General features: G+C 40.1%; 1 protein-coding gene across 2 annotated transcripts in view; it reads left to right on the top strand.

Annotated features, from left to right (window-relative positions):
* AHCYL1 (adenosylhomocysteinase like 1) overlaps positions 1 to 10,898 on the top strand; it is a 40,836-nt gene extending 29,938 nt beyond the window's left edge. The window contains exons 4-17 of one of the 2 annotated variants that reach the window (XM_029229164.1): positions 218 to 318; positions 756 to 858; positions 2,018 to 2,112; positions 2,692 to 2,798; positions 3,633 to 3,749; positions 4,005 to 4,068; positions 4,874 to 4,962; positions 5,326 to 5,396; positions 5,773 to 5,867; positions 5,954 to 6,052; positions 6,461 to 6,529; positions 6,987 to 7,065; positions 8,203 to 8,323; positions 8,845 to 10,898. In XM_029229164.1, coding sequence (XP_029084997.1) covers positions 218 to 318; positions 756 to 858; positions 2,018 to 2,112; positions 2,692 to 2,798; positions 3,633 to 3,749; positions 4,005 to 4,068; positions 4,874 to 4,962; positions 5,326 to 5,396; positions 5,773 to 5,867; positions 5,954 to 6,052; positions 6,461 to 6,529; positions 6,987 to 7,065; positions 8,203 to 8,323; positions 8,845 to 8,851 — 1,217 coding nt within the window. In that variant the 3' untranslated portion in view covers positions 8,852 to 10,898. Of the gene's footprint in view, positions 1 to 217; positions 319 to 755; positions 859 to 2,017; positions 2,113 to 2,691; positions 2,799 to 3,632; positions 3,750 to 4,004; positions 4,069 to 4,873; positions 4,963 to 5,325; positions 5,397 to 5,772; positions 5,868 to 5,953; positions 6,053 to 6,460; positions 6,530 to 6,986; positions 7,066 to 8,202; positions 8,328 to 8,844 lie in introns of those variants that run through there. The other variant, XM_029229165.1, reaches the window with a different exon arrangement.
* The last annotated feature ends 4,836 nt before the right edge of the window (positions 10,899 to 15,734 follow it).

Below are 15,734 nucleotides of genomic sequence, written 5' to 3'. Positions count from 1 at the left end.
GGGCCCGGGTTCAATCCCTGGTCGGGGAACTAAAATCCCACAAGCCACGTGGCACGGCCAAAAATAAAATAAAATAAAAATTAAAAATGTGCTTAGAGTTTTTTCTTCCTTACCTCACCGTATCTCAACAGATCCAGACCAGCCCTAGATGTCGCTGGGGCAGGAATTAATGATATTGCTAGTGCAGACCTAGCTCAAATACTCTGTTCTTTCACAGACATGTCTGCTCTGATTTCACTCAGGAAACGTGCTCAGGGGGAGAAGCCCTTGGCTGGTGCTAAAATAGTGGGCTGTACACATATCACAGCCCAGACAGCGGTGAGTTTGTTGGGAGAAAAGTGATGGTCTTCTGATGGGAGTGGGGGTGGGGAGGGACACTTTTTCTTTTTTTTTTTTACTTGCTTTTCCTTCCCTATCTAACTTCCAAGTGCTAACTATTAAGTGGAACCTCCCAGTTACACAGTAATGGGGTTTTCTACTTTGATTGTGTAGATATAACCTACTTTTAACCAACCTGACTTAGGGAGATCTCGATTTGCAAAAATGTGATTGTTATAAATATGTTATTAAGACGTTTGGGACCATTTTTGGGGGGTAAAGTTAGATTCCAGTGTACTGACTAGTGGATTACACACCCTTTTGTAACTTCCCAGTGTAGCACCTGTTGCTGCTGAGTTGCTGGGCATTGTTCTCTTAGTTACCACTCAAGTCTGGCCCTCCTCCTTCTCACTCTGTCTTCCTATACATCTATATAGGTGTTGATTGAAACACTCTGTGCCCTGGGGGCTCAGTGCCGCTGGTCTGCCTGCAACATCTATTCCACTCAGAATGAAGTGGCTGCAGCACTGGCTGAGGCTGGTAAGTTCAGCTTTTTTCACCGACTTTGCTGCAAAATAATTATCTAAACATAATTTTTACATATCAGAATTATCTTTACAATGTCATGTATGTCTAGGTGCTGTAAAATGTGGAGGGTAATAGTGTCAACAGGAAGGAAATGGATAATAAAGGTCCATATGCATAATGGAATATTGTATAGTCATTTAAAATGATCTTTGTAAAGAATATAATATATGGGGAAATGCCAATTCTAATGTTAAATGAATGAGAAAGAACTTTAAACTGAGCTGTGTGAGTATGAGCTCAGCTGGTCTCCTTTCACAAAAGTCTCCTCACTTTTGAGAGAACACAAGTAAGAGGTACCATCTATTTGATAGTTCATTAGATAATTTGGTATTCAATATTGCATTGAAAATATATGAACTACTTATGAGTTCAGTTAAACATAAAGTAATTTTTATTGTTAAAATGTTCAAAGGAAAATCACTCTGAAGTTTCTTTAAGGTTCTCCCATCTTCCTATGATCCTCAGAAAGCAACTGTATAGTACTTTTGTTTTTCTTGTTTACTCTTTTCTGATGTTTATTGCAGAAAATTTAAGAGGGTCCCCAAAAAAACTGAAATCCTGCTACACAGGGATAATATTTGACATATTTTTCCATTTTTCTGTTCACTTTTTACAGAGATGAAATAAGTCTCGGTATATATACAATTTTATAACGTAAATATAACATTTTCAGAAGTAGTTCCATGTCACTGAAAACTTCGACAGCATCATTTATAATAGTCATATGGCCATGTGATTTTACTTCACTGTTTTCCTAATGTTGAACATTTAGTTTGTTTCAAGATATTTGCTAATATAAATAATGCTGTAGTGAACAGCTTTGTTTTGATTCCCACTTCATTTTATCTCTTAGAATAAAGTTCCACGTATAAAATTGACCGAAGTGAATAACATTTTAAGGTTCTAAAATACTTTCAAAAACAAAAATCCCTTAAATTCTTAACTAATTTCTGAACTAAAGATGCTCTTTTGACTTCTTGCCCTGCGTAAGTTGTTTCCTTTCCAGCGTAATTTCTTTAGCCTTTTTCTCTTCACCTGGATCTCAGAGAGTGATGTTGGTATAGGACACTCCCCCAAAGAGGAATGAGCTGATTTGTTTCCGTCTCTACAGGAGTTGCAGTGTTTGCGTGGAAGGGCGAGTCAGAAGATGACTTCTGGTGGTGTATTGACCGCTGTGTGAACATGGATGGGTGGCAAGCCAACATGGTAATAATGCATATTCATCCTACACTTTTGACAATGGATTTCTTTCCTTTTTTCCCTCAAAGCATGGTTCCCTAAATATGTTTCGGATGTTTGGTCTTATGCACTTACTTTGTTGCCAAAATGGTTAGCTTGATACCTATTCAGGATGGGTCTGAGGACTGAATGGAAAGGCGGGGGAAGGGTAAGACCAACTGAACACATGTGGCTCATACACAGCAGAATGAAATAGAAGAAAATGATATGGTACCTCTTTGGAGTAAAATTCTGGTTTCTTTCCTTCCTGCCCCAGCTCTCCTTTTACGTTCCAAGGGGCTTTATATCAGGGCTCTAGACTAAAAAATGAGTCTGTGATTAGCCTACTACTCTTCACCATAGCCTAGAACAAACTTAGGAATCCTTTTAACCATTTTACACCAACAAATTTGACTGTGTTTCCACTGTCTAAACCTGCTCTAAGGAGCTCTGAGGAGTGCTCTCCAAAACATTCAGGGCTCTCTTACTAGTGCAGAAAGTGGGTTCAAAGTTCCCCCCAGCTCTAGCAGCCTGAATGCCCATAGAAGTCTTCTGGCTGTTCTATAGATCCTGGATGATGGGGGAGACTTAACCCACTGGGTTTATAAGAAGTATCCAAACGTGTTTAAGAAGATCCGAGGCATTGTGGAAGAGAGCGTGACTGGTGTTCACAGGTAACAGATTCTGGAGTAGCTGCCCCTTGTGTCCTTGCCTCAGCAGATTCTTCTCGTCTCTTTTAGGCTTTAGGGCTATGTTTCAGCCTTGTAACTAAATGGGAGTATCTTCATTAGATAAAACTTTTGAGTATATATACCTTTGGAAAAAATCAAGGAGACCCTAAAAGGAAGTTATTTCAGACTCTAGTTCAGAGATTTTCTCTCCCATTTATTCCACTGTGATTCTCAGTCATTGCTGGGAGGTAGGGAATGAATATATCTTGAAAAACTGTATTCAATTTTGGATTATAATTTTATATCTGAAATACGAAAAAAATCTATTGTAAAACTATATGTTATAAACATTACAAAAAATAAAACTGGGCAAAATATTATTTGCTTGTTGGAGTACCTGTAAAATATCTGAGAGAGTGTTTCTCCTTTGGGGGCACCTTGCACATGCTTAAACACACACACACACACACACACACACGGGACCATATCAGAATCATTGATAATCTTTATCAGAAGTAGGCATGGATTTTTTTTAAAGATTAAGAAAATGCTGGTCTAAGGAAATGTATCCCCTTTTATGAAAGAGAAGTAAATTTCTTCAATTGAAAGGTTTTTTTCCTTCCAAAAAAAGGCGGGGGGCGGGGGAGTTGGGAAAGAGAAAATGAAAAGAAGTTAGGAGGGATAACAAGGAATTACCTTGTTTACTAATATTCTTGGGCAATAAATAAGACTGGGGAGGGCAGCACAGAGCTTGAAGAGAATTAGGCAGACTTTGCCAGCTACTGTGTTTTACCAGCTAACTTTGTTTTTGTTTTTGTGGCTTTCTTCTCCCTTTAGGCTGTATCAGCTCTCCAAAGCTGGGAAACTCTGTGTTCCAGCCATGAACGTCAACGATTCTGTTACCAAACAGAAATTTGATAACTTATACTGCTGCCGAGAATCCATTTTAGATGGGTAGGTTGAAACGTATAATTATTCAAATTTATAGGGGGTAAATTTGGGTTGGGTTATAATGTTAGTCTGATATCCCTCCAGTTTTGCCCCCTGGTCTTCCTGTGGCTTTAAAAGTTTGTTAGAGGCATTCTGTCTCATACTGAGCCCAGCCAACTTCCAGTCGAAGTTCTTATGGGGCATTGCCCACACTTAAATTTTCAGAGGGACTGTATTTGATCTAATAATGTTTGAGTTGAGGCTTGTCTGTTTCCACAGCCTGAAGAGGACCACAGATGTAATGTTTGGTGGGAAACAAGTGGTGGTGTGTGGCTATGGTGAGGTAAGTAGCTGGGCCTCAGTGTCTGCCTTTTCACAGACTTGTTAGAAATTTTGAGTGAAGGAGACTTGTGCTGTCAATGTAGAGTTACTGATGCAGGGTTTAAAATATGCTTTTAGATAAAGTGTCTCAAAATAGTAGCAAAAGTCCTTTATTCAGATTTATGAATAGAGACATATAGAACGAATTGAGTTTTCAGATTTCACCACTTTGTCTTATGGTATGGAATGTTGCCATCATTTCCACCCAGTTATAACAGTAACCTTTTCATTATGAGACTTAATTCAAGTAAATATGTAGCATTTTGGTCCCACAGGTGACTTAGTGGAGTGAAGGGTAAAATCTGAAGTGGCATATAGTTGATTATCTCTAAACTAGAATAGATGACAGGAGACTTTATTTATTGTCATAAACAATGACCCACAGAAGTTTCTGAGCTGCTAGGCTGTCCTTGAGTGAGATGCTTCTCAAGTGATAGTTATCAGGCTTTCCTGGAACAAGAATCTAGAGGTTACAGTTGATCTTCCTTGGTCTTGCTTCCTTGATGGTGATACTTTTATTTCCTTTATCTCTTTTACTATCCCAAGTTCCAGCCCTTGCTAAAGCCCTTGAAATGTCTGCTAAATCACTCCTCTAAGGGTCACAACATAATCAGGATCTGTTTCTCCTCTGCTTGGATTGGAGCATCTTTGCAAGGACTTGCTAGATGATTGGTGGTTTCACGGAGGCTAATTCCCATCTCCCAGAGAGCCTACCTGCCTAAGTATCTGTGCCTGAATGGACCTGACTTCTTCCTTATGCTCTGCAGGTGGGAAAGGGCTGCTGTGCTGCTCTCAAGGCCCTCGGAGCAATTGTCTATATCACAGAAATTGACCCCATCTGTGCTCTGCAGGCCTGGTAAGAACAGCGGTAATACCATTAGGTTCACTCCAGGGACTTTATGTTTCTAAGAGTTTGATTATTGTATTAACCATTCCTTGGAGAAATTTCTCAAAGAAGGAGAAGGCTAAGATTGCTTTATTCCCTGCATTGTAATCATAGGGCACTCATAGAGCTTCTTGGTGTTTTCCCTTCCTGGATGGAACCTTGGGGAGTCTGAAGAGCCCAGTGTGTATAGTTTAGCACAGCTTATTACTACCATTCCAGTGAGGTAGCCCTGGATTTAACTTCAGAGAGACATTTAATTGTCTCATTTTGTGACCAGCTTCTGTCCCACTGCCTCCTTGCTTTTGCTCATAGTGTTCCTTCCTTTTCTTCCAGCATGGATGGGTTCAGGGTGGTAAAGCTGAATGAAGTCATCCGGCAAGTTGATGTCGTAATAACTTGCACAGGTAAGTGTCAGTGCTTTGCTGTACATGGAGGAGTATTAACTCTGAGGTTAAATCTTGAAAATGATCTAATTAACTTTTATATAAAGTAAGTAAGACCTGTGTTGTGTTTAAAAGTCTGAGAACTAGAGTAAGCTATCAGAACCTTAACATATTTTCCTGAACAAAGAGCCTTTTTCCTTGATGGCTTTTTATCCTGTTTGATCTTAAAACCAAAAAACTGAGCCTAAAGAGCTGTTGGGCAACGCACACTTCTTTCCTCACAATGTATACATGCTCTTTAGGGCCAGCAAACCTCTGTCCCATGTTCTAACTGAAAGCTAGTCAGTACCTTTCCCCGCCAGGATCTGTTTCCTCAGCCACTGTCCTTTACTTTTAGGAAATAAGAACGTAGTGACACGGGAGCATTTGGATCGCATGAAAAACAGTTGTATCGTATGCAATATGGGCCACTCAAACACGGAAATTGATGTGGTAAGCCTTCTCTCATTGATTTGTTGCTAGGCCTTTTTTTTGCTTCCTTGCATTATAGCCAGTCAACTGCGCTCTCTTCCTTTCAGACCAGCCTCCGCACTCCGGAGCTGACATGGGAGCGAGTACGTTCTCAGGTGGATCATGTCATCTGGCCAGATGGCAAACGCGTCGTCCTTCTGGCAGAGGTGCACACACAGAAGGGTTCGGGCAGTACAGCACAAACAATATGGTTAGAGCCATCCGGGGAGGGGTGGCAGGGTAAACATATTCGGCCTATGTTTCCCTGAATTCTGTCTTTGGGTAGAGGTATATTTCTCAAATAGTCTGGTCTCCAAATAGAATCACTCAAAAAATATCTACTTTTTACTAAGTAACATACTACTTCCTGACCACAGCTGATTCTTCAGTTTGTCAGACTCAGATGGACTTGCAGAAAATAAGATAAAACCTAGAGTCCTGATTTGGAACTGTAATTCTTCCTCTACTAACTGAGTCTAGAAGGAGTATAAAGTCCTTTCCAGCATTTGTGTGACTTGCATGACATGACAGAGGGATAACACAACTCATACCAGGGCTCTGTTTCAACTTTTTAGGGTCGTCTGCTCAATCTGAGCTGCTCCACAGTTCCCACCTTTGTTCTGTCCATCACAGCTACAACACAGGTATGTGACAAAAGGCCGGCTTAGCCTGCACTAAGATGAGTGGAACTGGGCGTAGATCAGAGTTCCAATGAGAGTGTGCCCTCCTGTGTTCTTATCAACCTGTTTTCTTCAGGTTACAAGTTGTCAAGATTTCGGCTTTCTGAAGTGTAGAAAATAATCATTAGTCAGGCAGAGTCAGTGTTTGTGTCCCTTTGGTTGGCTGTTTTAATTTAGAATATAGTGTTTCAGCTCAATTGTATTTAGTGTCTTCTTTTGTTAGGAACTAAACAAAAGCACCAGTAAATCCTCCCATGTTGTGTGCTGGTGTTTATTACAGTCCAAGTCCTGTGTGCTGTCACTGTGGTAGATCACTTAAATATTTACCCCAAGACCCTGTTAAATCTAGTTCTTTTGTTTTTGTTTTTTAACGTCCCTAAGAAGTGTTTTTGTGTTTTTTGACCCTCTTTTCCCTTCTTAGGCTTTGGCACTGATAGAACTCTATAATGCACCTGAGGGACGATACAAACAAGATGTATACTTGCTTCCTAAGAAAATGGGTGAGTGATAACAGTAGAAACCTATATTGATCCCCAGACTGTTGCATGGTTTGGTAAAATGAATATCGTGAAAAGCATTAGATTTAGAGTCAGGATTCTAATCCCTATTCTAGCACTTAGTGGTTTTTGGACCTCGGGACAAGTTCTAATCTCCATGAGCCTCAGTTTCTTTATCAGTAAAGTGAGAATAATAGTAAATATATTGCAAAATTTTTGTAAGAATTACAGCTAATGAGTAAAGGTGCTTTAGCCAATGGTTTGGGGTAGATGCTCTTATCCTGAGTAGCTTTATGAAGTTTAGTAAACTTACTACCACTGATTACAGCCTGGGACCAAAATGAGAGAAACAAACAAATATAGTTTTTATTGTCCATCTTCTATGAGATATACAAAAAATCTGTCATTCCAGGGGTCAGCTGTGTTGTGTTCACGTGACTTAATACATCATCTTTAGTTCTTTACCTTTCTGAGTATGGCGCCAACCTCCCCTCTCATTGGTCAGCCCAAACCCCTGTCCTCTTAAAGCTAAAAAACTTCTTGCTGTTGTCCCCTTCAGCAGCTTACCTCAGCTTACCTTTGGGTGTTGGCTTTTGGTTTTTAATTCATATTCATAAAGGCAAAAGCCCACGAAGCTTATCTGTGGAAAACTAATACATTTGTGCCGGCTGCCTTAGAAATCCATGATCCTAAGATTTGAGGCCTTTATGGATCTTATCGTAAGTAAATGTTGATGACTTAACTCTTTTGACCTTACTGGTGTCCACTTTGATTCATAATTTGACTATGATCCAGCTAAGGAAGTTGCTGCAGGAAAGTGAGAATAGTACATGGTATGTTGGCCATTGAGGTGAACCCAAAAGCTTTGCCAGAGAAGAATGGGGAGGAACAAGTCGGCCCATTTTGTCCCGCTGGCAGATGGCTTTCTAAGTGCACTCTGGATGTACTGAGAGAAATACCTTAAAGGCAACTTTGAGGGGTTTTTTAAATTAAGCAAATATTCCGAGTCAGATTCTTTCGAAGTTATTCCAAGCCTTGTCCTCTCTCTCAAAGAAGCTTCAGATGAAAATAGGGGGAAGCTATGCCCTGAGAGGCATATTTGAAATGGAGTCTGCCCCCCTGCCGCTTTGTTCTTCCTAGATGAGTACGTTGCCAGCTTGCACCTGCCATCATTTGATGCCCACCTTACAGAGCTGACAGATGACCAAGCAAAATATCTGGGACTCAACAAAAACGGGCCATTCAAACCCAATTATTACAGGTAACTTGGGAGAAAGTAAATGAAAAGCTCTTCTCCCCAATATTAAGCCATGCAGGCTAGCCAGCTTTTTTAAATAGTGTTATAGCTAATTTTGAAGAGTACAAGAACTCTGCCCCACACTAACAAGGTAAACAGAGAAATTGTATATCTAGTAGTAGATGTAAAGAAGTCAGCATTTTCTAAGATTTTGGAGCTTGAGCCTCACCCCCAGAGATTCTAATAGAGTTAGTCTAGAATGGGGCCCCGGCTTATTTTGTAAAACTTCTTCAGATTATTCTAATGTATTGTCAGGGTTGAAAACCACTGATGTATAGTATTAGGGAGCAGGAGATACAGCTAGAGGTGGCATTGCTGGAAATCCTTTGGAAGCACAGGGAGGAACAATCCCTGGGGAATTACTGCAGGCATCCCTGGCCTGGGCAGGGGAAGGACCCTGGAGAGTGTTCTCTGTTTTGGATTCTTTTCTTGGAACGCTCATGTGGAAGACACAAATACTAAACAGTCAATCTCTTTCTTTACAGATACTAATGGACCGTATTACCAAGGACCAGTCCACATGAACCACACAACTCTAAAAGAAATATTTTTTAAGAAAACTTTTATTTTCTTCTTAATCCTTTCCTCTTGATTTTTTTCCCTATAATTTCTTTCTTGTTTTTTCATCTCATTATCCAAGTTCTGCAGACCACACAGGAACTTGCTTCATGGCTCTTTAGATGAAACTGAGATTCAAGGTTTCTCACCCTAGTCACTAAAGAAGGATTTTACTCTCCCAGCCCAGAAAGGTGATTCTTTCTTTACCATTTCTGGGGACTTTATAGTCTTAATTGGGTACCTTATTAACAGGAAATGCTAAGGTACCTTCTATGTGGAACAATCTGCAATGTCTAAATTGCCTTAAAAGAGCCCATTTCTTAGCTGCTGAAATCAGTGCTCTTTCACTTCTTCAGAGGAGCAGGGATGGTACCTACCAGGCAGGTAGGTTATGTATAGGTGGTGCATGTTAATTTCCCCTAGATGTTCCAAGCCCTGTTTCCTGTGTAAAGGTGGTATGTTTGATTCAGAGATGTGTACTAGTGAGTGTCGCTTGTTAAGATCTGGTAGGCCCACTTGGATTTAGTACAGCCCTTCCTCCACTCCCACCAGACCCTCTCATTTTCCAGGTTTTTATCCAGACTGTACTCTATTAAGTTGAATTTTGTCCCCTAGCATTTATTTCTGGGTTTTTCTGTTTGTTTTTGTTTTGTTTGTTTTTTTATTGTTTTTTTAAGTAAGAAAAATGTTTAGTCTTAATACTGAGGAGCCGCTTGAGTGGTTGTTGTCAGTTTATCTTTTGAACCTTTGGAGCTAAAAGTGCAGAGTTGAGTCTAGAGAAATGCAGATCTCAAACTCTGATAATCCCTCTGTTTCTAGCCCATAGTTTATAGCATCAGTGAACTGGGGCCATAACAGTAAATTTTATCAGCTCTGCCCCATCAGCTTGTGCTGAAAGCAAATTTCTTGAGCCATTACTCAGTATACAGCACTGAGCTCTGTCTTTAGGATTTATCCTTTAAGAGCAAGTTTCTAATCAGCTGTGCTTCTGCAATTTAAAATACTTAAAGGGAGGTAGATGTGGATGGGAGGAGGAATGATAAATTGGGTCAGGCTGAGGGAAATTAGCTCTGTATAACTTGTCTGGGACTTTAGTTTTACAGAAGCAGTACCACTTTTGATTGACGCATGTCACAGAAGGTTTATGAACTGAGACCTTAAAGGGCAGTTTGCGCATAGAGAAAATAATCAGTGTGTCCTGGCTCACACTCTGAAAGAATCCTCAGAGATAAGAGAGATGTATTCCCATGCCATGCACCCTGCTTACCAGCATTTCTGCATGGTCAGGTGAGCTTTGTGCTCATGAGCTTTAAGTGTATAATTATCCAGGATTCTAAATTCTCAACTTGTTCTAGCTGGTGATCCTTCAAAGTTGGGTCAGGCAGTAGTGCTAGGTACTAGAAATTTTCATTTCCCTATTGCCATTGATCAGAGAAGACAGACATTAAAAATAGAAATTTAAGAAGGAAAGCTTTCACTCTGTGACTTCCTAGCGGGGTCAGTGATCTTGCCAAAACATTTTTCCCTCTCCTGTTTCTCCGTAACCAGCCCATTCGCACTCCTTGCCAGTGTGACCATGCTTTCTTCTCTGTAGATGCTAATGGTTCAAGCCCTTTTTCCCAAGGCGTTTAACCAGCCAATCAGAACAGCACATCCTTTAGGGGAGGTAACCTGGCCAACAGTGGTATCCATCGTGTGAGTTCTGCTGGAGGGAAGGGGCCCAGGTCCTGCTGCCCTCTGGCCTGCCCCCTGCTCCCATGTCTATTACTGTGTCCATAGGAATACTAGATAAGGGCTCCGTCTCTGTCAAGCCATGTAACAAAGGACACTGTGGGAAAATGTCTGGCATCAGAGGGAGCGTGTAGAGAGCAGCTTGGGAGGAACAAGTTTATTTTGTATGATTTTTAATGAATGCAATATTAATCCTTGCAGATGAGCAATAATCATTAAAGTCAATTAAAATGATAAGACCTTATTGGAATCCTGTGTCATTCCTGGTTGAACAGCAAAACTTTCGTTAAAACCTGTTTTCTAAGGAGGGACAAGTCAGGGGTCAGTTAGCAGTATCTAGGAGAGATTTGTTTAGGACCTAATATGTAGAAGAACAGGCTGGATGCAGAGTTCTTCAGTAATATCTTAAAATTTTGTATGCCTGCTCTGTGCTGAGCATTGGGCCTGGACACTTTCACTCTGACTCCCTTCCAGGAGCAGACTTGCTACCTAAAATTCAGGGCTCCTCACTTATACAGTCCCCTTATAAGACCCTGTACCTAATTCTTTTCCTTAAAAAATGCCTCCAAAGTTATGTAAGCTTCAGCCCCCCCATACCTGTATCCATCTCTGAAGTTGTCTCCATGTGTTCTGATTTAACAATGTATCTGTTAATATTGTTCAGAAGTAATACCTTTTCTATTTTGTTAAATTGGTCCCAAACAATGTTGATGTTTTCAGTGCAATTCTGTGAGGTTTTATCCATGCACATAAATCCAAATTTAAGACAAACTTCACATTGCCTAATCAGAGATTTAACCTTTTTTTTTTTAACTGTTTCCTGAATCTGATAACTTTATAGTTATAAAAAGTTAATCTATTATGATGGGGAAATATCTTGAAGTTAAATATTTGAATATAAAGAATTTAAATGAACTGTTTACCCTATAGTTTTATAAATTTTTCAAGGTGTTTTTTATTGCCTACCACGTGCTAGGATCTGTTTTAGGTATTTGGGATACATCAACGAAAACCAAGATCTCTTCCTTTGTGGAATTTACATAAAACCTCAACAAGACTCAGCCTTCCCCTTCCCCTTTTTCCTTTACCCACAATTCCACCATTAGATGGGGCAGGCATCCACATGGGTTCCCAGCCTGGTGTGTGTGGGTAGGAGCTGGGGGTGTGGCCTAGTGCTGGAAGTCATCCTACACTTGGGATGGGAAGGGCATCCACGCAGGGGAGGGATGGCAATGGTGGATTGGGTAGGAACAGGGAACTTGATTAAATAAGCAGAAATATTAAGGATAACGGAAGCCAGCTTTCTCATTTTTAGAGGAGATGTTACACATCAGAAAGGGAAAAGACTAGAATAAACTCTGGTATTGGGTTTGAATATAGGGGGTATTGGGTTTTGGTGTGAACTCATGAATTTCAACATAAAGAAATATAGGGGAGCACTGTCCACTAAGTGAGCCGTGGAGCAGCAGTTCCCCTCTTGCTCCAGTGCAGTGCATACACCTAGCATCCAGATTCAGGCACTACATTCTCCACTTAAAGGAGCCAGGAGTCTTTGGAGAAATGGCGGATTCCATGGCCGGGCAGGAAAAGTACGAGACGAGCAAGAAAGCAAGGAAGTACTCAAAACAATAATCGCATGTCAAAAGGACACAGAACCCAGCCTTAAGGGACTTACCGGGCAAATCTGGAACAATCTGAGCATCCAAATAATGGCTTATAAATGACTGAATAAAAGAGAAAACTATGAGTCTATACTGATATGAATGAATGAATAGTTTAATGAAGAATGGGATATGTAAGTAATTTCAAAGTACCTCTCCATAAAATATTTTTTAAGTACAATGGGAAAAAGAGGAGTTTTAAAATGGAGAAGCCTGGCAGAGTTCACCTTAAGTGAACAAAATGGGAGAAATCTGGGTCTTCCACCACTTGATAGGACGCATTGAGAAGAACACAGCATCCCTTCCGTGATATTTCTGCCAAAGATGCAAAACCTGAATGTAATCATGAGGAAGTATAAGGTAAATCCAAATTGAAAATTGTTATTTTACAAAATAACAGGCCTATAATCTTCAAAAGTGCCAAGGCTACCAAGGTCAAAGAATAACCAAAGAACTGAAGACACATAAATTAACTGAACGAACTGAAGTGGATCATTTTGCTATCAAGAACGTTATTAGAACAGTTGCTGAAACAAGTCTGAGGACTGTGTGGTAGTAACATCAGTGTTAATTTCCTGATGAAGTATTAGGGGGTGATGGGTCATCAGGTCAACGACTCTCAGATGGGTCAGGAGAAGATTATCTGTAATGTACTAACGTTTTTGTAAGTTTGATTATTGCAAAGATTTAAAAAAAAATTTTTAATGATAGTTCCAAAACAAAAAAATCAGACTTTGGCTTTATCGATTTAGAAAATTTTAAAAATCTCCATTTAGGAACGTCTTAGACCAGATAGTAATAATAAAGGTCTTAAGCCTTCTGGGTTAGCAAAGGAAAAGAAAGCAACAGAAAAACAATATTTTACACGCCTGCACAAAACAAAGTATTTCATTTGACAAGCTCAGTGAAAGTAATACGTAGACCTGGATGGTTCAACAGGAAGGTGGGGATAAGGGGTGCGGCCTCACTCCAAAGTGCTCCCTGAACAGAATCTTACCTGCCAAATAACTTCTGAATGTGGGAAATTCCAGAGAAGTCTGAATTTTAAAAGAATGTACAATAAGAATTGACATCACTGCTTAACTGGTTGTGAAACCCTGAGTTAGGGCAGGCATCAGCAAACTATAGCCCTCCCATTGTTACCAAGCCCAAGCTCTACTCGCCACATGACAGGCCAGTAAATTGAGAGACAAGGTGTTAAGGCAAGGAATAGAGACTTTATTTGGAAATCCAGCAGACCGAGAAGATGGCGGACTAGGGTACCCAAAAAACCATCTTCTCGGGGTCTCAGTGCCAGTTTCTTTTGTAGAACAGAGCGGGAGGAGGTGAGGAAGTAAAGTAAAAAGACCATTTATCTTGCAAAGTAGGAGGGGATGGGGACTTCCTGGTGGTCCAGTGGTAAAGAATCCACCTTACAATGCAAGGGACTCAGGTTCAATCCCTGCTCGGGGAACTAAGATCCCACATGCTGCAGGGCAACTAAGCCTGTGCGCCACAACTACTGAGCTCACGTGCCTCAACTAGAGAGCCTGTGTGCCACAAACTATAGAGCCCACACACTCTGGAGCCTGTGTGCCACAACTAGAGAGAAGCCCACGTGCCGCAACAAAGACCTGACACAGCCAAAAATAAATAAATAAATAAATCTTTTTTAAAAAAACAAAAAATAGGAGGGGATGTGTTAATTTCTTTTCTGCAGCCATTCACAGGTGGGCAGGGTCAATGTCTCTCTGTGAGCTGAACAAAAGCCTTTTAGTTTAACAGGCAGAGGGGCAGGGTTCCCTGTGGCAGGCCATTATGTACGCTTACAGCTATAGACTGTAATTTGATTACAATATCAAAAGCAAAAAAAAGCAAAGCTTAAAGTAAAAGAAACAGATCCAACATGGAGTCAGAATTGGCTCTTCCCTGTTACACCATGAGCCAAATCTGGCCCACTGCCTGTGTTTGCACATCTCACAAGCTAAGAATAGTTTTTACATTTTAAAATGGTTTTTAAAAATCATGACTAATATTTGTGACTTGTGAAAATTACATGAAATTTAAATTTCAGTGTCCATAAATGAAGTTTTGTACACAAGCCACCCTGATTCATTTATGTAATGTCTATGACTGCTTGCATTCCACAATGGCAGAGTTGAGTAGGTGCAACCAAATGGCCCACAAAGTCCAAACTGGCCCTTAACAGAAAAAGTTTGCTGACCCCAGGCATAAAGGTTGTGTTAGGTATAAAGGGAAAGGTGTCCAAAGGCATTTGATTTGCATTCTATTAGGTAAGAAAAGAAAGTCTCAGAGAAGAAAGTGAGAATGAAAGCATTGGAAAGCAAAAAATATCAAAGAGTATTCTAGTCTAAGTAGCACATGCTAAATCCACCTGCATCCTGGCTAGGAGTAGGAGTCACTCTGGGATTAGGAAACCTCAGCAAACTGATAAAGCAATTTTTAAATATTTTAAAATTTATGATTCCAATTTAGAGTCTATAATCAATTTAGACTTAGTAATCAATTTTAAGTTACAATCAGTTTTTTGTATATATACTGTATTGGAAGCTCTACGCTATTGGAACTTTTTATGGCATTTTGTTTATTTGTTTTATTCTGGTTTTGTTTGTTCTCCACTGCAACCACCAGATGGCGAGTTTTCTCACAATGGTTGTCACACAGGGTCTCTGGCCAACAAAGGATAATAAAATATAGGTTCACACTCCCTTCTCTGAAACCCCTGTGTTTTGAAATTGAGAATATTTCAGATTTTTAGGAAATACACAAATATACAATTTATTATGTTACACCTGTTCTGGGGCTATGGAGCAGCATTCCATAATCAAACATGTTGATATTTCGTAAGTTTATTAATACAGAATAAGGGATAAATACAGACTAACAATAGCCTCCTGTCAGATCAGGTTTTGCTGCCAAGTTAATTTGTGCCAAACTTCAGGGGAAGACTTTTTGATTTTTAGTATTCTTTTAATTTTGGAGTTGTAGATAAAGGTTTGTAGCTCTAGAATAACAGTGTTTGCTGTGTAAGTGGTTTCATTTTAAATGCTTTACACAATTAGCATACTTGAGATCACCTCACAATAACCCCATGGGATAGGTACGACCTTTATCACCATTTTATGGATAGGGAAATTGAGACAGTGAAGTGAAGTAACTTGCCCAAGAGTATACAACTCCTAAATTGGTGGAGCTGAAATTAACCCAGGCAGTCTGGCTCCAGGGTTCATGCTTGACTCTAGGTACTACCAATTCTAGGAAACAGCCCCAAACCAGGATTCTAGTATCAGAGTCATATGCTGGGCTGGTTAAAAATAGAGATTCCTAGATTCTGTCTCAGACCTACTGAAACAAACTCTCAGGGCTATAAGGAAGTCAAATCTCTCTCCAGAGTCACAGCGCAATTGATAGGTAGAGCTAGGATT

Source organism: Monodon monoceros, unplaced genomic scaffold, assembly GCF_005190385.1.
Source record: "Monodon monoceros isolate NGI ecotype Baffin Bay Population unplaced genomic scaffold, NGI_Narwhal_1 Super_Scaffold_18, whole genome shotgun sequence".
Classification (NCBI taxonomy): Eukaryota; Metazoa; Chordata; class Mammalia; order Artiodactyla; family Monodontidae; genus Monodon; species Monodon monoceros.
This window is presented reverse-complemented; position numbering and strand designations above follow the sequence as displayed.